We start from the raw sequence: 17228 nt of genomic DNA on the forward strand, positions 1-17228 counted from the left end.
TGCTGTGAGTATAGTCCATGGTGTCTTCGCTAAGCCCCACGCTCCTGTAAGCACACGTGGTGCTGCCTTATTTACTTACTAACAGAGTCAAACCGTGAATGCAGAAATAGGGCCTGGAGCCACAGTGGCTACAGCAGAAGGGATGATGTTGATTTAATACAGTGGTGTTGACCAAGGGTGGGGCTTGCCACAGAGAGCTTGCAGCCTGCTGCTCCCATGTTCTTAAAACAGAAGGGGAATTTTGAGGGGAGCCCAAGGGAAATAGGAGTTGTAGTCTGAGAAAATGTTAAAGCCTGATTCCTTGGTGTTTGCAAGTAGGCTTCCAGCCTCGGTTACTGCAGGAGGGCAGCTGTATACAGCAGTACAGCTGTAGGGTCAAGTGGAGCCTGTCTATTAAAAAAAGCGAGGTGGGGGGGGGTGGCTGTCTCTGAGCTTTTGGCTGGAAAGGGAACTGGCTGAAACTCAGGGGTGGATGTACTGTGAGTTGCTTCACAGCCTGTGTTTTGCTTTGTTTTTTTCCCCCAAACTTCTCCCTGGCCAGTCTGCTTCCCCGTGCAGCTGGGGCTTAAGTTACTCAGATGACAGCTGCAGCTTTAAACCCACACGGACCCTGCAGCAGGGCTTCAGCAGAAGGCAGGAAAGAGAGAAGCCAGTGCAATTGCTACTGCCTGGGTTTTTTGTTGGTTTTCTTTTTTTTTCCCCCCCCCTCTTCCCTCCCCCCCCCCCCCCCCCCCCCCCCCCGCCTTGAGCAGATCATGCATCAGTCAACTGAAGGAAGTTTGCCAGGGAAAAAGCAAAAACAAACAGTGTTCATTGTTTTGACTTGCTCTTCTTGTTGGAAAACGGCCACGGGCCCATCCTTCCGGATTTTTTTTTTTTATTTGCTTTTGCCTCTATAAACAGGAGCTCTTATTTGCTCAGCATAAACAGCTCTCCTTCAAGATGTTTATGACCCCCCCTCTCCCCCTAGTCACCAGCAGTGCTGAAGGAACACAAGAGACTGTACTAAAAATAGCAAGGGTTTTTTTAATAGTGTAGCAAGTTGTACACTCAGCATCACAACTGATTAGTTGGTCTATAAAAAGACCAAATAAGTGGAATATTGTCCTGGCTTGGTTTTTCTAATTCAGAGTTTACAGAACTTTTTGGATGTCTACCAAATGTGAGATAGGCGGGGGCGGGTGGGGGTGGGGGGTACACACATCCTGAAAACAAGTGCAAGGGAAGTCTCTTATATATGCTTTTACTCCATTCACCTGCTCATCTCTTACGAATACACATGGTTCATCGGTGTCCGGGACAGCACAGCTGCCCCGGCAGTGAGAAGGGCAGGCCTCAGGCTGTGGGGAAGGGTTGTTGTAAGCAGCACAAATGCTCAAATGAAGTATGGAGGGATGCTGAGGTTGGCACAACAGCTGGCTGAGCTGCCCCCGAGGCACCAAGGCAGGACATGGCAGGGACAGGCCACCAGCAGCCATGCGTCTCTGCCAAGGGAGCTGGGGCACAGCGGGGCATCTGCTCCTCCCCGGTTTCACAAGGAAGGGGGGAGGCCTGAGCATCCTGCTTTCAGCAACATGCCCCTTGCCTAGTGCACGTCATTGCTATCATAAATGAAAAAAATACAAAACATTCAGAAATAATCATCCTAAATAGGCCAGACAGTTTTGTAACAGGGTGAGTTTTAGCTTGATGCATTCCACTGCCACACACAAAGCAGCACTGTGCCAGGCAAAGAAAGAGCGGGGGAAAGGAAGGGCAGGAACTTTTAAAACCAGCTTTGCAGCCCAGAACAGCAAACCGTGTGACTGCAGCTCTGGAAGTCCAAAGGAAAATATGAGGGAGCTGTATGGGACCAAGCAGTTTAAAAACAAAACAAAGCCATTTGTTTTCTTCCTTTGCATTCAGAAAGGAAGGGCATGGCCAGTGCCCCCTTCTTCCACCCTTTCTTTCACAGATTACCTTTAAGCTGTGGCATTTCCCAGCACCTTAAGTTTACTGCTGAGAGAAAGTCAATAAAGCAGCTCGAGGAAGCTGAAATTTGACTCGCTGCTAAGGAGTTGTTTTGGTAGGGAGAGTGAAGAGAAGGACAGCAAGGAATCAGAAGATATAATTGTAAAGATATAATTGTAAACCCCCTCTCCCCACCACCCTGGGAATACACTAATTACAGTTATAGGCCTCTCCAAACATAACCATGTCAAACTTAGGTAATGCAGAGTAAGGCTGAAGGCAGATGGCATATGATCTGCTTTAATAACTTATGTAAAAATGAGTGGAAGACAGTCACAGGGGAAAATATGTGGAAATAATGCTGAAGAAAATGGATGTGCTTGAAATATTGAGTGAGTTCCTTATATGTGTCATTCCATTGGCTTTGTGCAAGCTGTGTTAATTCATTGCTGCTGAAAGCATGGTCCTTAGGAGAAGGCAAGGAAACTTGAATAATGTTTAGTCCTGGTCTTGGAAACATATCTTTAAAAGCAATGACCTAAATCCAGATTCTGTTTTACCTGACCCTTTGTCAGGTCTTCTTAGACTCTGGTTATTAAATCAAAAGTGCGATAGGAAAAATCAGTGGTAGGCCTTAAATCAAAAGTGCGATAGGAAAAATCAGTGGTAAAACAAACTGTTCTTCCATGTAGCTGGGTACTAATGCAGAGAGCAAGTAGAAGAGCAAAGGTTGCCCATGGGGCAGACTCCCGAGAACGAGCAGGATAAGTCCAGCAAAAAGAAGGAAACGAGGATGGCTGCTGTCAGGAAAGATCAACCTGCTGCCTGTGGCCACAGCTAGGGGAGCATCAGAAGGTGCTGAGTAAAGGACAGTTACGGGCAAAGTACAGAGGCCAGTTACGGGCAAAGTACAGAGGCCCAAGACTGCTCTCATCCAGCAACGCGGTAGCTGCCTGCTCCCTGGCTAGCAGCAACGGCAGGGCGGTGTGATGGGGTAGTGGCAGGTGCCTGTGCAGAAAAGGGAGTGCAGCCAGCTCTACCCCACATAAGGCACTTAGGCTGGGCAAGGCTTTTCTACGATGGCTGGGGAGAGGAAGGATTCAGCCTGTAGGTCAGGCTTGCTTTATATCACTTCTAATACCAGAAAGTATCACAGAAACTTTCCTACCAAAAAAAACAAAACAAAACAAAAAAAACAAAAAACAAAAAACAATTGTTTCTGTTTCTTATAGGCGCTGTCCCTGAGTTTAGCTTTTCCACAAGTTTTCATCTAAAAGAAAAGAAAAAAAAAAAAGGAAGTGATACTGAGAGTAAGAAGGCTTTACTGTGTAAGCAAACCTGCCTTTACCCTTGGCAAAGTTAGTGCCAAGCTCAGTCATGGGAACGGTGCATTTTAGTCAGCAGCAGTTTATTTGTGTCTCTGGATGCACGCAGTCTGACCACAGCTAGCATTCCTGAATGAAAACTATAACAGAAAGCATCAACAGGTCACATGTGACGGAAAAATGTCAGCACTTGTCTGGCCAAATTGGAATCCGGATTCCATTGCAACATCAGCCCCTTGCGTTTCCACAGCGCAGCTGGAGACTGCTGCTGCCGAGCCGCTGGGGCTGGGGCTCACCTGCCGCTTCACCAGCGCGCCTTCACAGTGCTCTTGGCGTTTCTGGGGACGGGGGAGTTGTAGCACGCCTTGAGTAAAAAGTCGAGATCGATCACAGCACTGATTGCTTTGTTAATTGTGCGGAGTCATGTAACCCTTAGCTGTAACACAAGCCCGTAGCATCCTCTTTGCTCTGTACGATGAAGCCAGAAGGTGCTTAATAGCTAAAGGCTGAGCCTCTAGCTGCCTGAAGCTGAATGCCTCACACTCTTCAACCTGTTTAACCTTGCACTTCTCCAGTCATGTGGAAGGCAAGGAAACTGGTGCATTGAAGAGGGAATCGCTGAGATACCTGGCAGAAAGGGCCGTGGCACGATAACTAGCTGCATGTGCAGCCCAGCCCCATCTCCTGGCCCATATAGTCCAGCATCATCTCCATAGCGGAACATACTTTAAATTGGAATTAAGTTCACTGTTGTTCCTCTACCTCATCTTCACTGCCAGCCTGCAAAAAACCCCAAAAAAATACAACAAAGAAGATCTGATTTCATCCCATCCCTTTCTCCATGCCCATTAGTAAGTGCTGGTGTCCTCTGGACACAGCGCACCAGAAAGTTCTCCATTCAGCTCTAAAATGGTACCTCTCAGCTCAGCAAAGCAGAAATGATCAGCTGCAGGCAACAGAGCAGAATTTCCCCATCCAAATAGTCCTAGTTGTGAAAGCATCTTTTGTAAAGCTACTATTGTTTCTTCAGTAGAAATAAAACAAAAATGACTGCACTAGTTCATCTGCTACTATCGCAGTCCCTATGGGCCGTACGCTCACGCTTGGTCTGAGGCTATACGTCCCATCACTGCGCAGAAGACTCTGCCCTAAGCAAGCACTTCACAGTATTACAAGCCTTGCAGGAGTTTCCCCTCTTGCCTCTATATTGGCCAGCCTCCACATACAACCCCGCATTTTCACAGCCTGACTTCGGATAGCGTGAGAAGTTCAGAGGAGGATACAGGTCACGCGGAAATGGAGAACCAAGAATGAGGACGAAGTCAGCCCAGCACACAGGCAGGGTCATTGGTCCCCATCTGTGAAAATGGGCCAGAAGAGTAACAGGAAAATCTGAAGCTTCAGCAGGCACCAAACTGAGTTTCAATGTTTTGCAAAGTTAGAACATGAAGCTGCACTTGTCACTGTGGCACAGCGGACCAAGAGGTAACGTAGCCATTACAAACCAAGTGTCCAGCCCTGTCTAGTCTCCAGGTCACGTACGAGACTTCCAAAGCAGAACACTTCTCTGAGTCAACGACCTCCAAAACTCAAAACTGGAAAGAAACTTCTTCCCCTGGGTATTTCACATTCCTTTGGTCCAAACTGTTTCCTAAACACAATGTTTATGTTACTTGCTAGAAAACTCACAGTAATGGGCTTTTCAAGTACATTTAAAGGGATGCAGTTCAGTTATTTTTCTGGAATTAGCTCTTGGATAACTTTTCATAGAATAGGCTATGGGAACAACAATATAACCCACCAATTATTGGCTAACTAAACAATGCTGATGCTGTGATGTACAAATCATTTATAAGGATAAAAATATTAACTCAGATGAAAGTTTTAATTCAGTGATGGCTTTACCAAGACAACTGTTTCTGCAAGAATTTTAAGCCTGAATAAAGCACTGCACTTACGAAGTTATACTGATTAAAGTGCCCAAGCATTTCACAGAGTACTTCTTGTGCCACCCAGACATACCCACCGATCTACACATCACAAAAAGCTCCAAAACAATCCCTTTATGCTTCCCACTTGTGCAGATCTCCCATGCTGTCTCCACTATGACTTGCTCAGAAATAGCAGCAAGTCAGCCCCCATTTCTGTTGCAAGCACTGACAACGCTTGATTGCAATTTCACTAAGAAAAGTGTGATTTCCTTTCATTCCATTATGAACAGTACTGCAGAGTGGATTAAGGATAGCAATTCCATATAAATATCCAGTTGCCAACCAACAAATTTAAATATAGCCGTATGCCTCTGTCCCAAACTCCAATCTGATCAGAGAATGAACTGCAGGACTTTTCCAGTTTCACATATTATGATGCAAATGAGTTTTGTAAATTGTGACCTAGTTCCCATGTTAGAAACAGGACCAACAGCAGGGACCATGCTATGAATGTGAGCAGCAGGGGCGAGCAAGGAAATTAACATTTGTTCTTAATTTGAAATGGATTTTTATCACTTTCAGGTGCCTCAAAGAAAGTGCACACACTTGTTTACCACAATCATTCTGACACAAGAGTGCACATAGGAGGTGACGTGCTTTTTGTGTTACTACTGATGTTTGTGACATTAGTGTCAACTGAAACACCAGAAAACAACTCTTTCCGTATGATTACTGCACAACGAAGAACTGTGAAATCAAGTTTCTCGATCTGTTCCTCAGAACCTGGTTCATAAAGAAAGTACTGCAAAGGTTTTCTAAAAAGGGACTGGATGTTAGATTGCCTGTCTTCTGGCAACTTTTTGGAGAGGTTGATACAATCTTTTCAGATAGTAAACCTAATAAATTAGCTCTCAGAAGATTCTGCTCAGGGTTTTAGTTGTGTAGATCTCAATCACATGCTTAATGAAATTTAGCATAGTTGGTGGAAAATACTGAATTCACAAAACTGTTTGTGCTGTAACAGTAGTAACCCTATTAAAACAGGCAGAAATGGACCCCAACCTGAGGCAGCTATTTGGTAAACTCTACTGCTTTAAATTATGGGTTTAAGGGTGTAGTTCATTGAAAACCAGACAGATGTTCATCTTAAGCATATTTAGCACTGGTATCATCAGTGGAAACTATTAGCCATAGAAGAGCTACAGCAGCATCAGTTACTCTGAATAGAGTCTCAGCTCCCTCTGCTGGAGAAAGCAGTTTTCCGCAAAGGAGTTTAAGTGAGAAAGTCTTGCTTTTGCTACAAGCCTCAAGGCTATCGGATAATTAAGATGAGATAATAAACAAATTCCAAATCCTCTGATCATTTTGAAGGAGAGGAACATCTTAGTTGTTGATTGTGAGTCAGAGTATTGCAGTTTAGCTGCACATGCTGCCCAATGCATTCATCACATTACAGTGGGGAAAGATGGCTAAGAGAGCCTTCATCTTCCCTAGAATGAGCTCCCTGGAAGTAAACTATGGTGTATAAGAAGATTCCTGAAGCAAACCCTACCCCCAAGGAAAAGAAAACACACAGTAAATCCCAATATTCTCTCCATACCAGCTTCTCAGTCCTATAAAACACATTCATAAAGAGTAGTGGAAACACTTCTGGAGAACATGAAATATGGAAGGATTATGAAATCGTTACCTGCAACACGCTCAGACAGCTAGCAAGTTTTTCAGTCCTATGTTTCTGAAGTCTGACTGCCAATGGAGCTAGTCACAAATACAAGAAGCATAAGGTAGAGCCCTCAAAAGATTCAGGCCTGTTTCTCTTCTCTTAAATATTCTGCATAGATTAATCCAATTGACAACCAACAAAAATTCTCCTTTCAGACTTCAGCATAACTCTAATTTCTTCAGAAAGACTGAGTAGAGTCCATTACTAAAGGCGGAAGACATGCCTCACTGAATGTAGTTGGTGCTAGTCAATAGGTAAATGTATTTAAAAAGGGATCCAGCTTTGTGTACTTCTTTGTGTCAGCATAGAAAAAACAATGGTCTAGAACTGCATCATCATTTCTTTGTGTTCTTTACGTTTTTTGTGGTAACAATGAAAATTCAAGCTGATTTCCATCACACACATACTGGATATACTTAAGATGATCCCACTCCTTTTAATCAAAACTCATCATACATGGCATTTCTCCACTTGCCCTTCTTCACAATCCAAAAGAGTAGAAAGTAATTCCAGGAAGTATTCCAGTTATTTTTCACATAACGCAAGCAACAGCAAGTGCATTTTTGTTTCTCATTAGAGGAACCTGTCAACAGCTGCACTTAGTTAAGTGAGCATTAACTAAAAATAACAAAAACTTTTGTCAGAGCAGACTTAAAGCAGAATCATGAGTAATTCCTGCAGTCACAAACATACAGAATGACTTATTTTATAATGCCCTGGTTCTGAAAATTAACAGTATTTCACGCTGCCACACAAAGACGACTTACATATTCAGCTGATGGAAAACAGTAGCAAATGTGTTTATTAAGCAACACATTATTCAGCTTCACAGTGTGGGATTCAGACTGGTACTTGCTCCTTGGAAATGGCAGAGCCAAGCAGTCCTGTGATAGTGGGACAGAAGGTCAGTACTGCAGGTGAAGTTTACATAGAACAGTAAAATACTGTTTCCACAGCCAGAAGGAATTTGAGGGTGGAAAGAAGAAACAAAGAGCAGTAACAGTCAGGCAAGCGCCCTTCGGAGTGTCTTCATTCAACATTTTTCAGTAGAGAAAAGCAATTAGGCTAAAAATCGGTATCAAGTTTTGGTTTCATATATTCAAATATTAAAAAACAGTCATGGCAAGTACAATTTTGTCTGTGTGTGCGCTCACAATTAAAAATAACTGAGTCAGCAAAAGATTTCCGCAGCAGGGCATGGTTTTCTATGACTTAAAACCAAGTGTTTATGTATTTAATTGGGAGAAAGTCTCATGATGATTTCAGCTCCATCTTGACTGCTGCATGAGCTTTGCTTATTCACTGGAAAAAAATGACCTTAATTCAATCTTACGCATGAACACCAAGCCTGCTTAGATAGCTCTCCCATGCTGCCTTCCTGTACTTCTCTGCTTCTTGGAGACGGTCTGAGGCAGACAAGATGCCACGTCCCACAATAACGATGTCTGAACCTTTTTCGCTAATAACTTCTTTTGGGCTTAGGTACTTCTGTCCAAGGTTATCACCTGAAACAGACATACCATTTTGCTAATTTGTACAGAATTATATCTACTAAAAACTTTAAAAGAGAGGTTTGAACAGAAAACAGGTATGTTGTTTCAGCTCTCACCCTAACAATCCACAGACATAACTAGAAACTGTCTCCAACTAAAAAAACCCCTACTTATTACAGGGATGAAATTTGACATAGTCTTCCTTCTTCATGATTTACAAGTAACAATATATGGAACAGTTACTCAAAGCAGCACTGATCAGGATTACTAAAATAAGCTTTAGCCTTCTTAAAACAGGCACAAAAACAAACATTCAAGTAAAAGCTTGTGATTTCACTTGTTTTCATAAGAATAAAGTACTGCAGGGAAACGCATCTCCCCCAGTTGGTTCAGTGAGATACTGTTTATTTAGTACAACACTTTCAATCCTTTGATACTGAATCTACGTCAGAATCAACAGGTAGACTTCTGTGTTTGTCAAATCTTTTTTTTTTTCTACTCCTCCTGACTAGACTAGTTCTACATCTACCCTAATGTGATTTGAACACATTTTGTATGTTTAAGGACTCTGCTCTATGGTGCATACCGACCTCAGCACAGACAAACCTAACAAAGAAGCTGCTTAGTGTGCTGGTTCCCTTTTGGAAATCCCAGGAAAGGATCAGTATATCCAGAAACATAAAAGCAAGCTAATATAAGGGAAATGGCAAACATAGACTCTTTCTGCTGGAGAACCAACAACCCTATCTTCTTCAGAAGTCACATTTTCACTGAAGGCTACATTGTTTACACCATTCATGATCAGACTATAAATGTTTCAGAGAAAGTTACCTCCAGCTTGCATCTGTACCCCTGGAGTTAAGTGAAGAAATTCTGGTCTACTACTAACTCTTGATCCAGATATGAATCCGAAAACAAAATCTGAGTTTTCTTCAGCCATCTGCACCTAAAGATGGTAAGTAAACAGTTACAAATCACATACCTAAAACTGAGTTTGACATGCAATCTGTTCCTGGTCCAGCCATTTACACATTAAGCTGTGCAAGACAGGAACAAAACACTTTGGCTAGCAAGTTCTCACTTTATCAACGTAAGTCAGTTCTGACTGATCCCTAATCAGTTTTGCTGTGCTTGCAGACAGGAATGGAAACATTAGACTTGTTTTTATGCTACAGGTAAGATGCTGGATGAACTTACACTAATGACAATTTATTGCCAAAGAACAAGACCAACAAGCAAACAGCCTGCTTATTAGAGTTCATGGTGCATACTCCAGCCCTTTTACATCATTAGCCTACAGCTGTAACCTTTAAGCACCACACTTTGCGATTCTTCAGTCTCCACACAAAGAAAAACTACAATAGTTAGAGCTGAAGAGACTTCTGAAAGTGCAAATTTTAGAAGCACACAGAACTTCCCCTGTCAGAGCACTTTACAAACTTCTACTCTCAAACAAAACTCCCTACTTACCGCGGCTTTTGTGTAGTCACCAGTGGCAAGCGACCCTTGGGAGCTCATCTCGGCAATCAGAAGACAGCCTCGCTGTAAAGGAAGACCTACTTCCTTCAGACCTTTCACAACTCCAGAGCCTGGAACCACATGAGCATTAACCACATCTGACCAGGATGCTATTTTGAATATACCACCTGAGAAAAAACACAGGCTAAACATCAGAAGTGTATTAAATGGGAAACATGAGTTAAGTAAGCAAAACAAGCAGCACACTACATCTTGCACATTTTAAAAGACATGTTTACTACTGAAGTTTGACAGTTACAAGTTCAGTCTCATCAAACAATCCTGATAGCTGCCTAATCACAAAGGATAATCTTTCAGTTTTATTGTTCATAAACACCTCAGTATTTGGCCTTGCAGCACTTATGGTGACCTAAAAATTCACTGTTACAGGTGCTACCTTTCAAGACCACGTAAGGATCACATGGATCAGGTAAAAGGTTCTACAGCTGCACATGCCATATTGAATGAAAGCCAGAGTAAGCACACAAGCACACAGCAGCAGACTGCCTTAAAGAGCCACACTGCACTCATCACGGCAAACAACTATTCAGAAGTACTTACTGAGTGCAATCATAGATTCGTAAAAAGATTTAGGCTGGAAGAGACCTCTGGAGGTCATCCCCTCACAGCAGGGTCAACTTCAAAGCTAGGTCAGGCTGCTCAAGGCCTTGTCCCCTCGAGTCTCCTCCAAGGATGGAGATGCCACAATCCCTTCTGGCAACCTGTTTCAGAGCTGCAGTTACACAGCCTGGCAACAAAGTTACGCTAAATCAAGGTTGATGATAATCACCTTCATACTGATGTTTCACTGTGTTTCCAATGTCTGCAAATTTCCTGTCTTCAAAGATCAAGAATTCATGCTGGTCTGCAAGTGCTCTCAACTCCTTTACCACCTCTTGGGTAAAATCATTCAGGATATCTATATGAGTCTTTAGGATACAAATGCTGGGGCCCAGGCTGGCAGCTAACTGCAGCAGCTCTTTGGAGTCGGTGACGTCAGCAGAAAGGCACAAGTTAGTTTGCTTCTTTTCCATAAGCGTGAGAAGTCTGGCTGCGACAGGATGTATCCCAGGTAGCTCAGCACGAGCGCCGAAGCTCAGCTCTTTACGTACTCTTTTCATGGGGGAAAGGCCATTCTGAGTCACAGGCTCAAACACACTTTCCTGAATGAATTTCTTCACCTTTTCAACCATCTCAGGGGCCACTTTTCCCTGCTGTTGGAGAATCTCTAACATCTCGGACAACGTGCACACAGAGTGCAGGCGAATTCCACGTTCTTCCAGCCTGGCCTTCCCACCCTGCTCCCGGTCCAACAGCACTATGGCATCAGTGACTTTGATTCCTTCCTTCTGAAGAACCTCTACAGTTTCCAGTACGCTAGATCCACTCGTTACCACATCTTCAATGATCAAGCAGGTTTCTCCTGGATTAATGGTGCCTTCTACCAGCCGCTTCGTTCCTTTAAAATAAAAGGCACACACTCCACTAAATCAAGAAAGTTTAAAAGACTCCAAAAACGTAAAGCAGAAAGAAATCTTTAACTTACCACACCAATTTAAAGATCAGATTTGTTCTGCATACACAAATACACTGTAGCAAATAATGCAACTGGGCTTTAAGGTAATAGGAATCCCACATTCACTGTCATTACAGAGAGGTAATTTGTTTAATTATTAGCTGATACTAAGTATCATAGTTCTAATTATAGCTCAGTCATTGATTGTAATGAAATTCATGAAGACTGTTACTTCTCCAACAGGATAAAATACTTTGTATTTCCAGAAATTATGTTCTGTTAACGAAACTGGCAGATAATTAATTGCACATATTTATCTTTGAATGAGGTGCCAACAGAAAGTCAAGTTTTTATTCCTATGAATCTAATGCTCAAAACTCATAAAGTATTGTCTCCAGTTATTTACAATGTCTTTAAAGTAGCAGTTATTGGTATTCTTCAGTTTGACATTTATTTCCCACAAGCTTTATTCTATACTTAATATGTCTGTTGGAACAGTTAGAAACAGAAGAGCCCCTAATGCCTTTGCGCTAGCTAACAATAGGCACAAGTCCATGAATGGCCCCCCAGGGGACAACAACAAAAGAGGTTCATCTTCCCAGGAAGCAGTGAGCAGCAGGCGAAGAGCGTGCCACAAGCGTGGTGTTTAGCCCATATTAGACTGTGACAGACTGGAGGATGTGTGTAAATACAGCTTTGGAATCCATGTCATAGTGGAAACCTTGTGCCAGGCAGCTAATTGCTGTCACAGTTAACGTGTCTTTCACAAGAAGCAACAGCAAAAATTCTCATGCCTGGCACACGACTACCTGAGGCATACCATTTTGTTTTGACAAACGTCCAAAAGTATTCAATTTGAACAGAGAAGGATGGCACTCATCACATGAGGAAATCTCCAGATGCTCAAGTAGGTTGATACTTCAGTCTTCTCCACCCTTGCCTCCCCCAAAATCAAAGGAACAGTTCATTTGGTAGAGGACTGATTCCTTCTCATCTGGTCCACCTTGTCCACTGATTACAGGACAACATCACATCAAAGAAAAAGGAGTTTTAGAGACAAAAGAGACTAGAAAGATTCCTCTTGCAATAGATATGCACAAAGGTCTGTTTGGGGGTAGAACATAGCCCTGGTCTCAGCATGTCAGAGTAACTGAGCTATATATCTGTTTCTAGGAGAGGCAATTGACCCTGAACCATGGTAACACTGCAAAGGAAAGAGACACAGCTGGAGTTTACTTTAGCAAATAAAAAAAACACTTGAGAGTCACCATACCTACTACAGCAGGATTCAAGCTAATAAGTGACCAGCTGGGAGAGTTTTATCAGGCTGGGATGCTTTAGGAAGTACATTTTGCCAGGGGAGGAGGGACTATTTTTTCAAATGGAGCGGTAGTATTAAACTGAAATAAAGATGCTGCACATCACAGAAGACCAGCAAATACATAAAGTCATTTCACAAGCAAGATTGACAACAAAGAGAAATTCATAATTTGAAGGTTTTACCATAGTCTTTTGCTTCCTTCCTCCGTATAAGCATGGGAATCTGATGTGTTGAACAGATGATCGTGGCCAAGGGCAACGCTGTGTAAGGAACGCCGCACACACAATCGAACTTGAGACCAGCATCTTTAGCTGTTTGAAACAGGAGATCTGCTACCTGAAAAAACATTTGTTAAGAATTAGATCAGATTGTTGCTAAACAAAACATGGAAGCTATGCCAATGCATGGGAAAAACGCCTTTATATTATTATTTGATAGCGGCTGTCTCCACACAAAGAGAAGATTCTAAGCAGCATCCAGTTATTTTGTCAATAGCAAATCACTACTATTAATTCTAAGAATGAAGCTATGTAAATAAGCCCCCTGGAATTCTCCTGTACCTTTTCTTCTTCTATTAGGTACAGAGAGTTTCTTCATCCTGCAATTTGCAGGGTGGCAAAGAGACACCTGAGATCTTGTAGTCACTGTTAAACGCAAACACACCCTAGAAGTCTTGTGCAAAATTTAGATCTTTTTTAAATTATTTTTTGCTTTGAGCCATTAATAAGTGTTATTTATTTCACACTGAAAATAAGAAGTGGACTGCCCTTCTGCAATCACAAAAAGCAGCCCAAAGATTTCTTTTTTCCAAATTCGTAATACATTTCCAAATATTTGCATGGGACGATAAGGCTAATACACATTTTCCTGGCGAAGTGCGTGACACACCCCTACGTTTAGCACGGTTTACATTTTGAACCCAGGACGCTCCCCCGACCCGCAGCTCCCAGAGGAAACAACCGTTAGTTTCAGGTAACTGAGCCCCGGCCCCCGCCGGCCGCAGCCCCTCGCACCTGGGTCAGCAGGAGCGGGTGGGAGACGACGACGCGCAGGTCGACGTAGACGGGGGAGGCGAGGCCGCTCTTGAGCACGAAGTCGCCGAAGCGCAGGGCCCGCGCCCCGTGCAGCGCCGCCGCCAGCCCCAACACGCCGTCTGCCGCCGCCATCTTCCTGCACGGCGGCCGCCCCCGGCGCCGGGAGATGACGCGCCCGCGGCGCGTCCCGTGCGCATGCGCAGCCGGGGGGTGGGCCCTCCTGCCGCGCTGTGGGGGCGGGGGGATCCCAGCTCCCCTTGGCGGGGCCCGGCCGCGGTGGGGCCCAGCGCCGCGCTCTGGGTCTCGGCTGCCCACAGCACGGGCCCCCAGATACACACGCTGCAGGGCCCAGCTCCCCATGGCGTGGGGCCACAGTTCCCCACAGCATGGGGCCGTAGCTCTATGGGGCCCAGCTCCCCCTCGTATGGGGCCACGGCTCCCCGTGGTGTGGGGCACAGCTCCTCATAGCACGGGGCCACACCTCTATGGGGCCACGGCTCCCCATGGCGTGGAGCCCAGCTCCCTGGGGTGTGGGGACACAGCTCCCTGGGGTGTGGAGACACAGCTCCCCATGGCGTGGGGCCCAGCTCCCTAAGGCATGGGGCCTCAGCTTCCCGCGGTGTGGTGCCCAGCTCCCCCTGGTATGGGGCCACAGCCCCCCAGAGTATGGGGATAGAGCTCCCCATAGTGTGGGGCCCATCTACCCAAGGTGTGGGGCCACAGCTCCCCACACATGCAGGGCCAGGTTTGCCGTGGTGCAGAGCAGGCAGTGTGGAGCCCGGCTCCACGCAACAAGGGGTTCATCTGCAGATGACAGAGGGCTCAGGCCCATGTGGTGTGGGTCCAGCTCCCCACGTGCAGGGCCCAGCCCGCAGGGGAGGCGTCGCAGGGGCCGTCTCTCCGTGGGGCTGCGCAGCCCAGCGAGCACCCGCGCTTTCCGAAGCGAAGCAAGCAGGCTTCCCCCTGCAGAGCTGCAGCGCGCCCCAACAGCAGAGGGGGGTTGCTGTGACCAGATTTTCTCTGTGCTTCCGATCTCCTGGAGCCTACAGAAATGCCTGCTCGGTTTCCAGGTTAACTTATGCAAAAAGAAGCATTGTCTGAACTCAGTCCATCGCTCTAGTTTCCTGTGAACGTCTCTGTGAGAGAGATGCACTTTATTAAACTGACCAGCGAGCTCTGAGGCCTCCAAAAGATTGCCGTATATGTGAAATAAGACTGAGCCATTTGTCTCTGAACAATTGTATTTAATCAAAAAAGCCCAGAAACTGCGTCATTAGTATACTCTATTTATAGGAATGCAAGGACAGAAGATGTACAGTGTGAAGCTACATCTGTAAATGATCATATATATACTGCAGTATAGTAATAACAACATGTGACAGCAAGTAATCACCTCACAACAGTACACATGAGTGATTAGACTTACAAAGAAAATATTTACAAACTTACCTTTACAAAACAACATTGTGTGCATACAAAATGAAATTTGCAATAAAACTGAAGATACATTTAAGGCAGACCAGCAATACACTGAAATAATTAAGGCTGTGGAATTACTTTGCACCTTGAAAATGCTGAGCAGTTAGCAATACTGTTTCTTTTTTCCTCCTTCAATTGATTGTTGCAAAGATTGAAAAGCATCAAGATATTCCAACTGTTTGCTCTTATCTCAGGGAATAAGCCCGAGATTTAATTTTTTTGCACTTTCTATTGCATTTGCCTTCCAAAATTATCAGCAAATTGATTTCAGTGGCAGAGCAACGCTGAACAGTTTGTTAGAAAGAGAAGTAAAAGCACCAGCATCAGAAGTTGGACATGAAGGTGAAATATGGCTTGAGTAGAGATGCTCTTTTTTCACTAGCTTCATAATAAAGAATACAGTTACAGCAAATATTCAGCATCCTGACGCTACAGTAACACTCACCACTATACAGATCCCAAAACGGGAATTCATCACTTGATGGCAGTGTGCAATCAGCCTAGTAAAGTGGGATTTTATTTTGTTTCCTTGGGAAAGCACCATTTTCTGATGGAACATGAAAGAATGAGCTGGAAAATCAATCCACGCCCTGTGCTACAGAAGGTTCTATCTCTGCAGTGAAAAGAACAGAAACAAAACCAGGTCGTTAGCCTGCGTGTGTGTTAATTATCCGTGAGACCTTTGTATATACACACTAGCCTTTACATTTGTCTCTGAAGTTTATATTATCTGAGGTCACTTGCTACAGTTCTCTCTTTGCAAGGGCTGTAAAATACGATTATATATAGTCAAGTCATACTGTGCGGTTCTGCATTTAGTCTTTGTAGCCTTTATTCATGCTCTATGTACCAAAGGCCTAATATTATCTTCACAAATGCTAATAAACCCCACTGAAACCACAAGGATTTGTAAAGGTCAGCTGAGGGCACCAGTTTTGTCTCAGCATTAACTTAGTTTAGAAGTAAAATGCTTTTAGAGATAAATCTCACTGGAAAAAAATTAAAGTTATTTAAAATTAAAAGAAGGCAGTAAGACCAAAGAAGAGTCATTGGTCAGAGTAGGAAGAGATAAGTTTTATAAATGAAGAGCCTGCATTGCTTTGCAGTATTGACGTCTAAGACTCCTGATCGGATGCTTTCCCTCCTGACTGCTTACTCCAGATAGTAACATGTTTTATGGGTCTGCTGCTGGGACACGGGAATTTACCCATGTGGCAACACTTGGTCGGATGGCTGATGAGACCTGACGAGCTTGCGTGGACAATCACGTTTCCTGTCTGATGGCTAAGAGCGAAAGGGCCTGGCCTGGCCGCTCCGAGTGGAGAGGAGAGAAAGGCAAGTTAGGTCCTGGTTGCCACGTGCGCTCTCCAGACGTGGCCGCCTTCGGTCACGAGCACCGTAGGGCCTCGTGCCCTCCAGGCTCTGCTTCGCTAACTCCATCGCTGCCTGCTTTCCTGTAGGCCTGTCGTGAAGCCAAGTGCCGGGGTGACGGCGTGAGGAAGCGTACTTCGACTCCATTGGCAAGGCAAGGCGAGGAGCGAAGATGCCTGGAGGCTGTGGCTGTGTGTGCAGAGTGCGAATGTGACCCCAGCCTGTGCCGCTGCCCCGCGGATATTACTGCGAGCCCCTCCAGCTGGCCTGAAACGGCTGCAGAAGCAACAGGGTACAGCTACCATCGCGCCGTGGCTTTGCCGTGCTGGGAATACCCTGAGTGTTAAAGCTGTGGGCTAAAAGCTTCCCCTCAGAGTCAGCTGCTCTCTGGGGGGCTTTTTAATGGCCTAACGGGGTTTCATGAGAAACCACATTTCCCTGTGTTTGTTACAGGCAATAAATACTCCGTACGCAGAAAATCCAGTAGCTGCAGAATACTGCAAAGGGGGTTGGCTGTGGTGCTTGTCCCTCCGTGGTGCTGCTCCAGTCCCGTTTGCGGAGCTTCCC

At 44.7% G+C, this 17228-nt stretch overlaps 1 protein-coding gene across 1 annotated transcript; it reads right to left on the bottom strand.

Annotated features, from left to right (window-relative positions):
- Window positions 1–7345: 7345 nt before the first annotated feature.
- On the bottom strand, window positions 7346–13996 carry UMPS (uridine monophosphate synthetase). The gene is made up of 6 exons (XM_026121787.2): window positions 13791–13996; window positions 12960–13113; window positions 10731–11399; window positions 9893–10068; window positions 9254–9368; window positions 7346–8434 (listed from the first exon to the last, which is right to left on the bottom strand). Exons 1-6 carry the CDS (start codon window positions 13941–13943, stop codon window positions 8259–8261), a joined length of 1443 nt encoding a protein of 480 aa, XP_025977572.2. The 5' UTR covers window positions 13944–13996; the 3' UTR covers window positions 7346–8258.
- Window positions 13997–17228: the final 3232 nt, after the last annotated feature.

The sequence above is a fragment of the Dromaius novaehollandiae genome, chromosome 7, assembly GCF_036370855.1.
Source record: "Dromaius novaehollandiae isolate bDroNov1 chromosome 7, bDroNov1.hap1, whole genome shotgun sequence".
Classification (NCBI taxonomy): Eukaryota; Metazoa; Chordata; class Aves; order Casuariiformes; family Dromaiidae; genus Dromaius; species Dromaius novaehollandiae.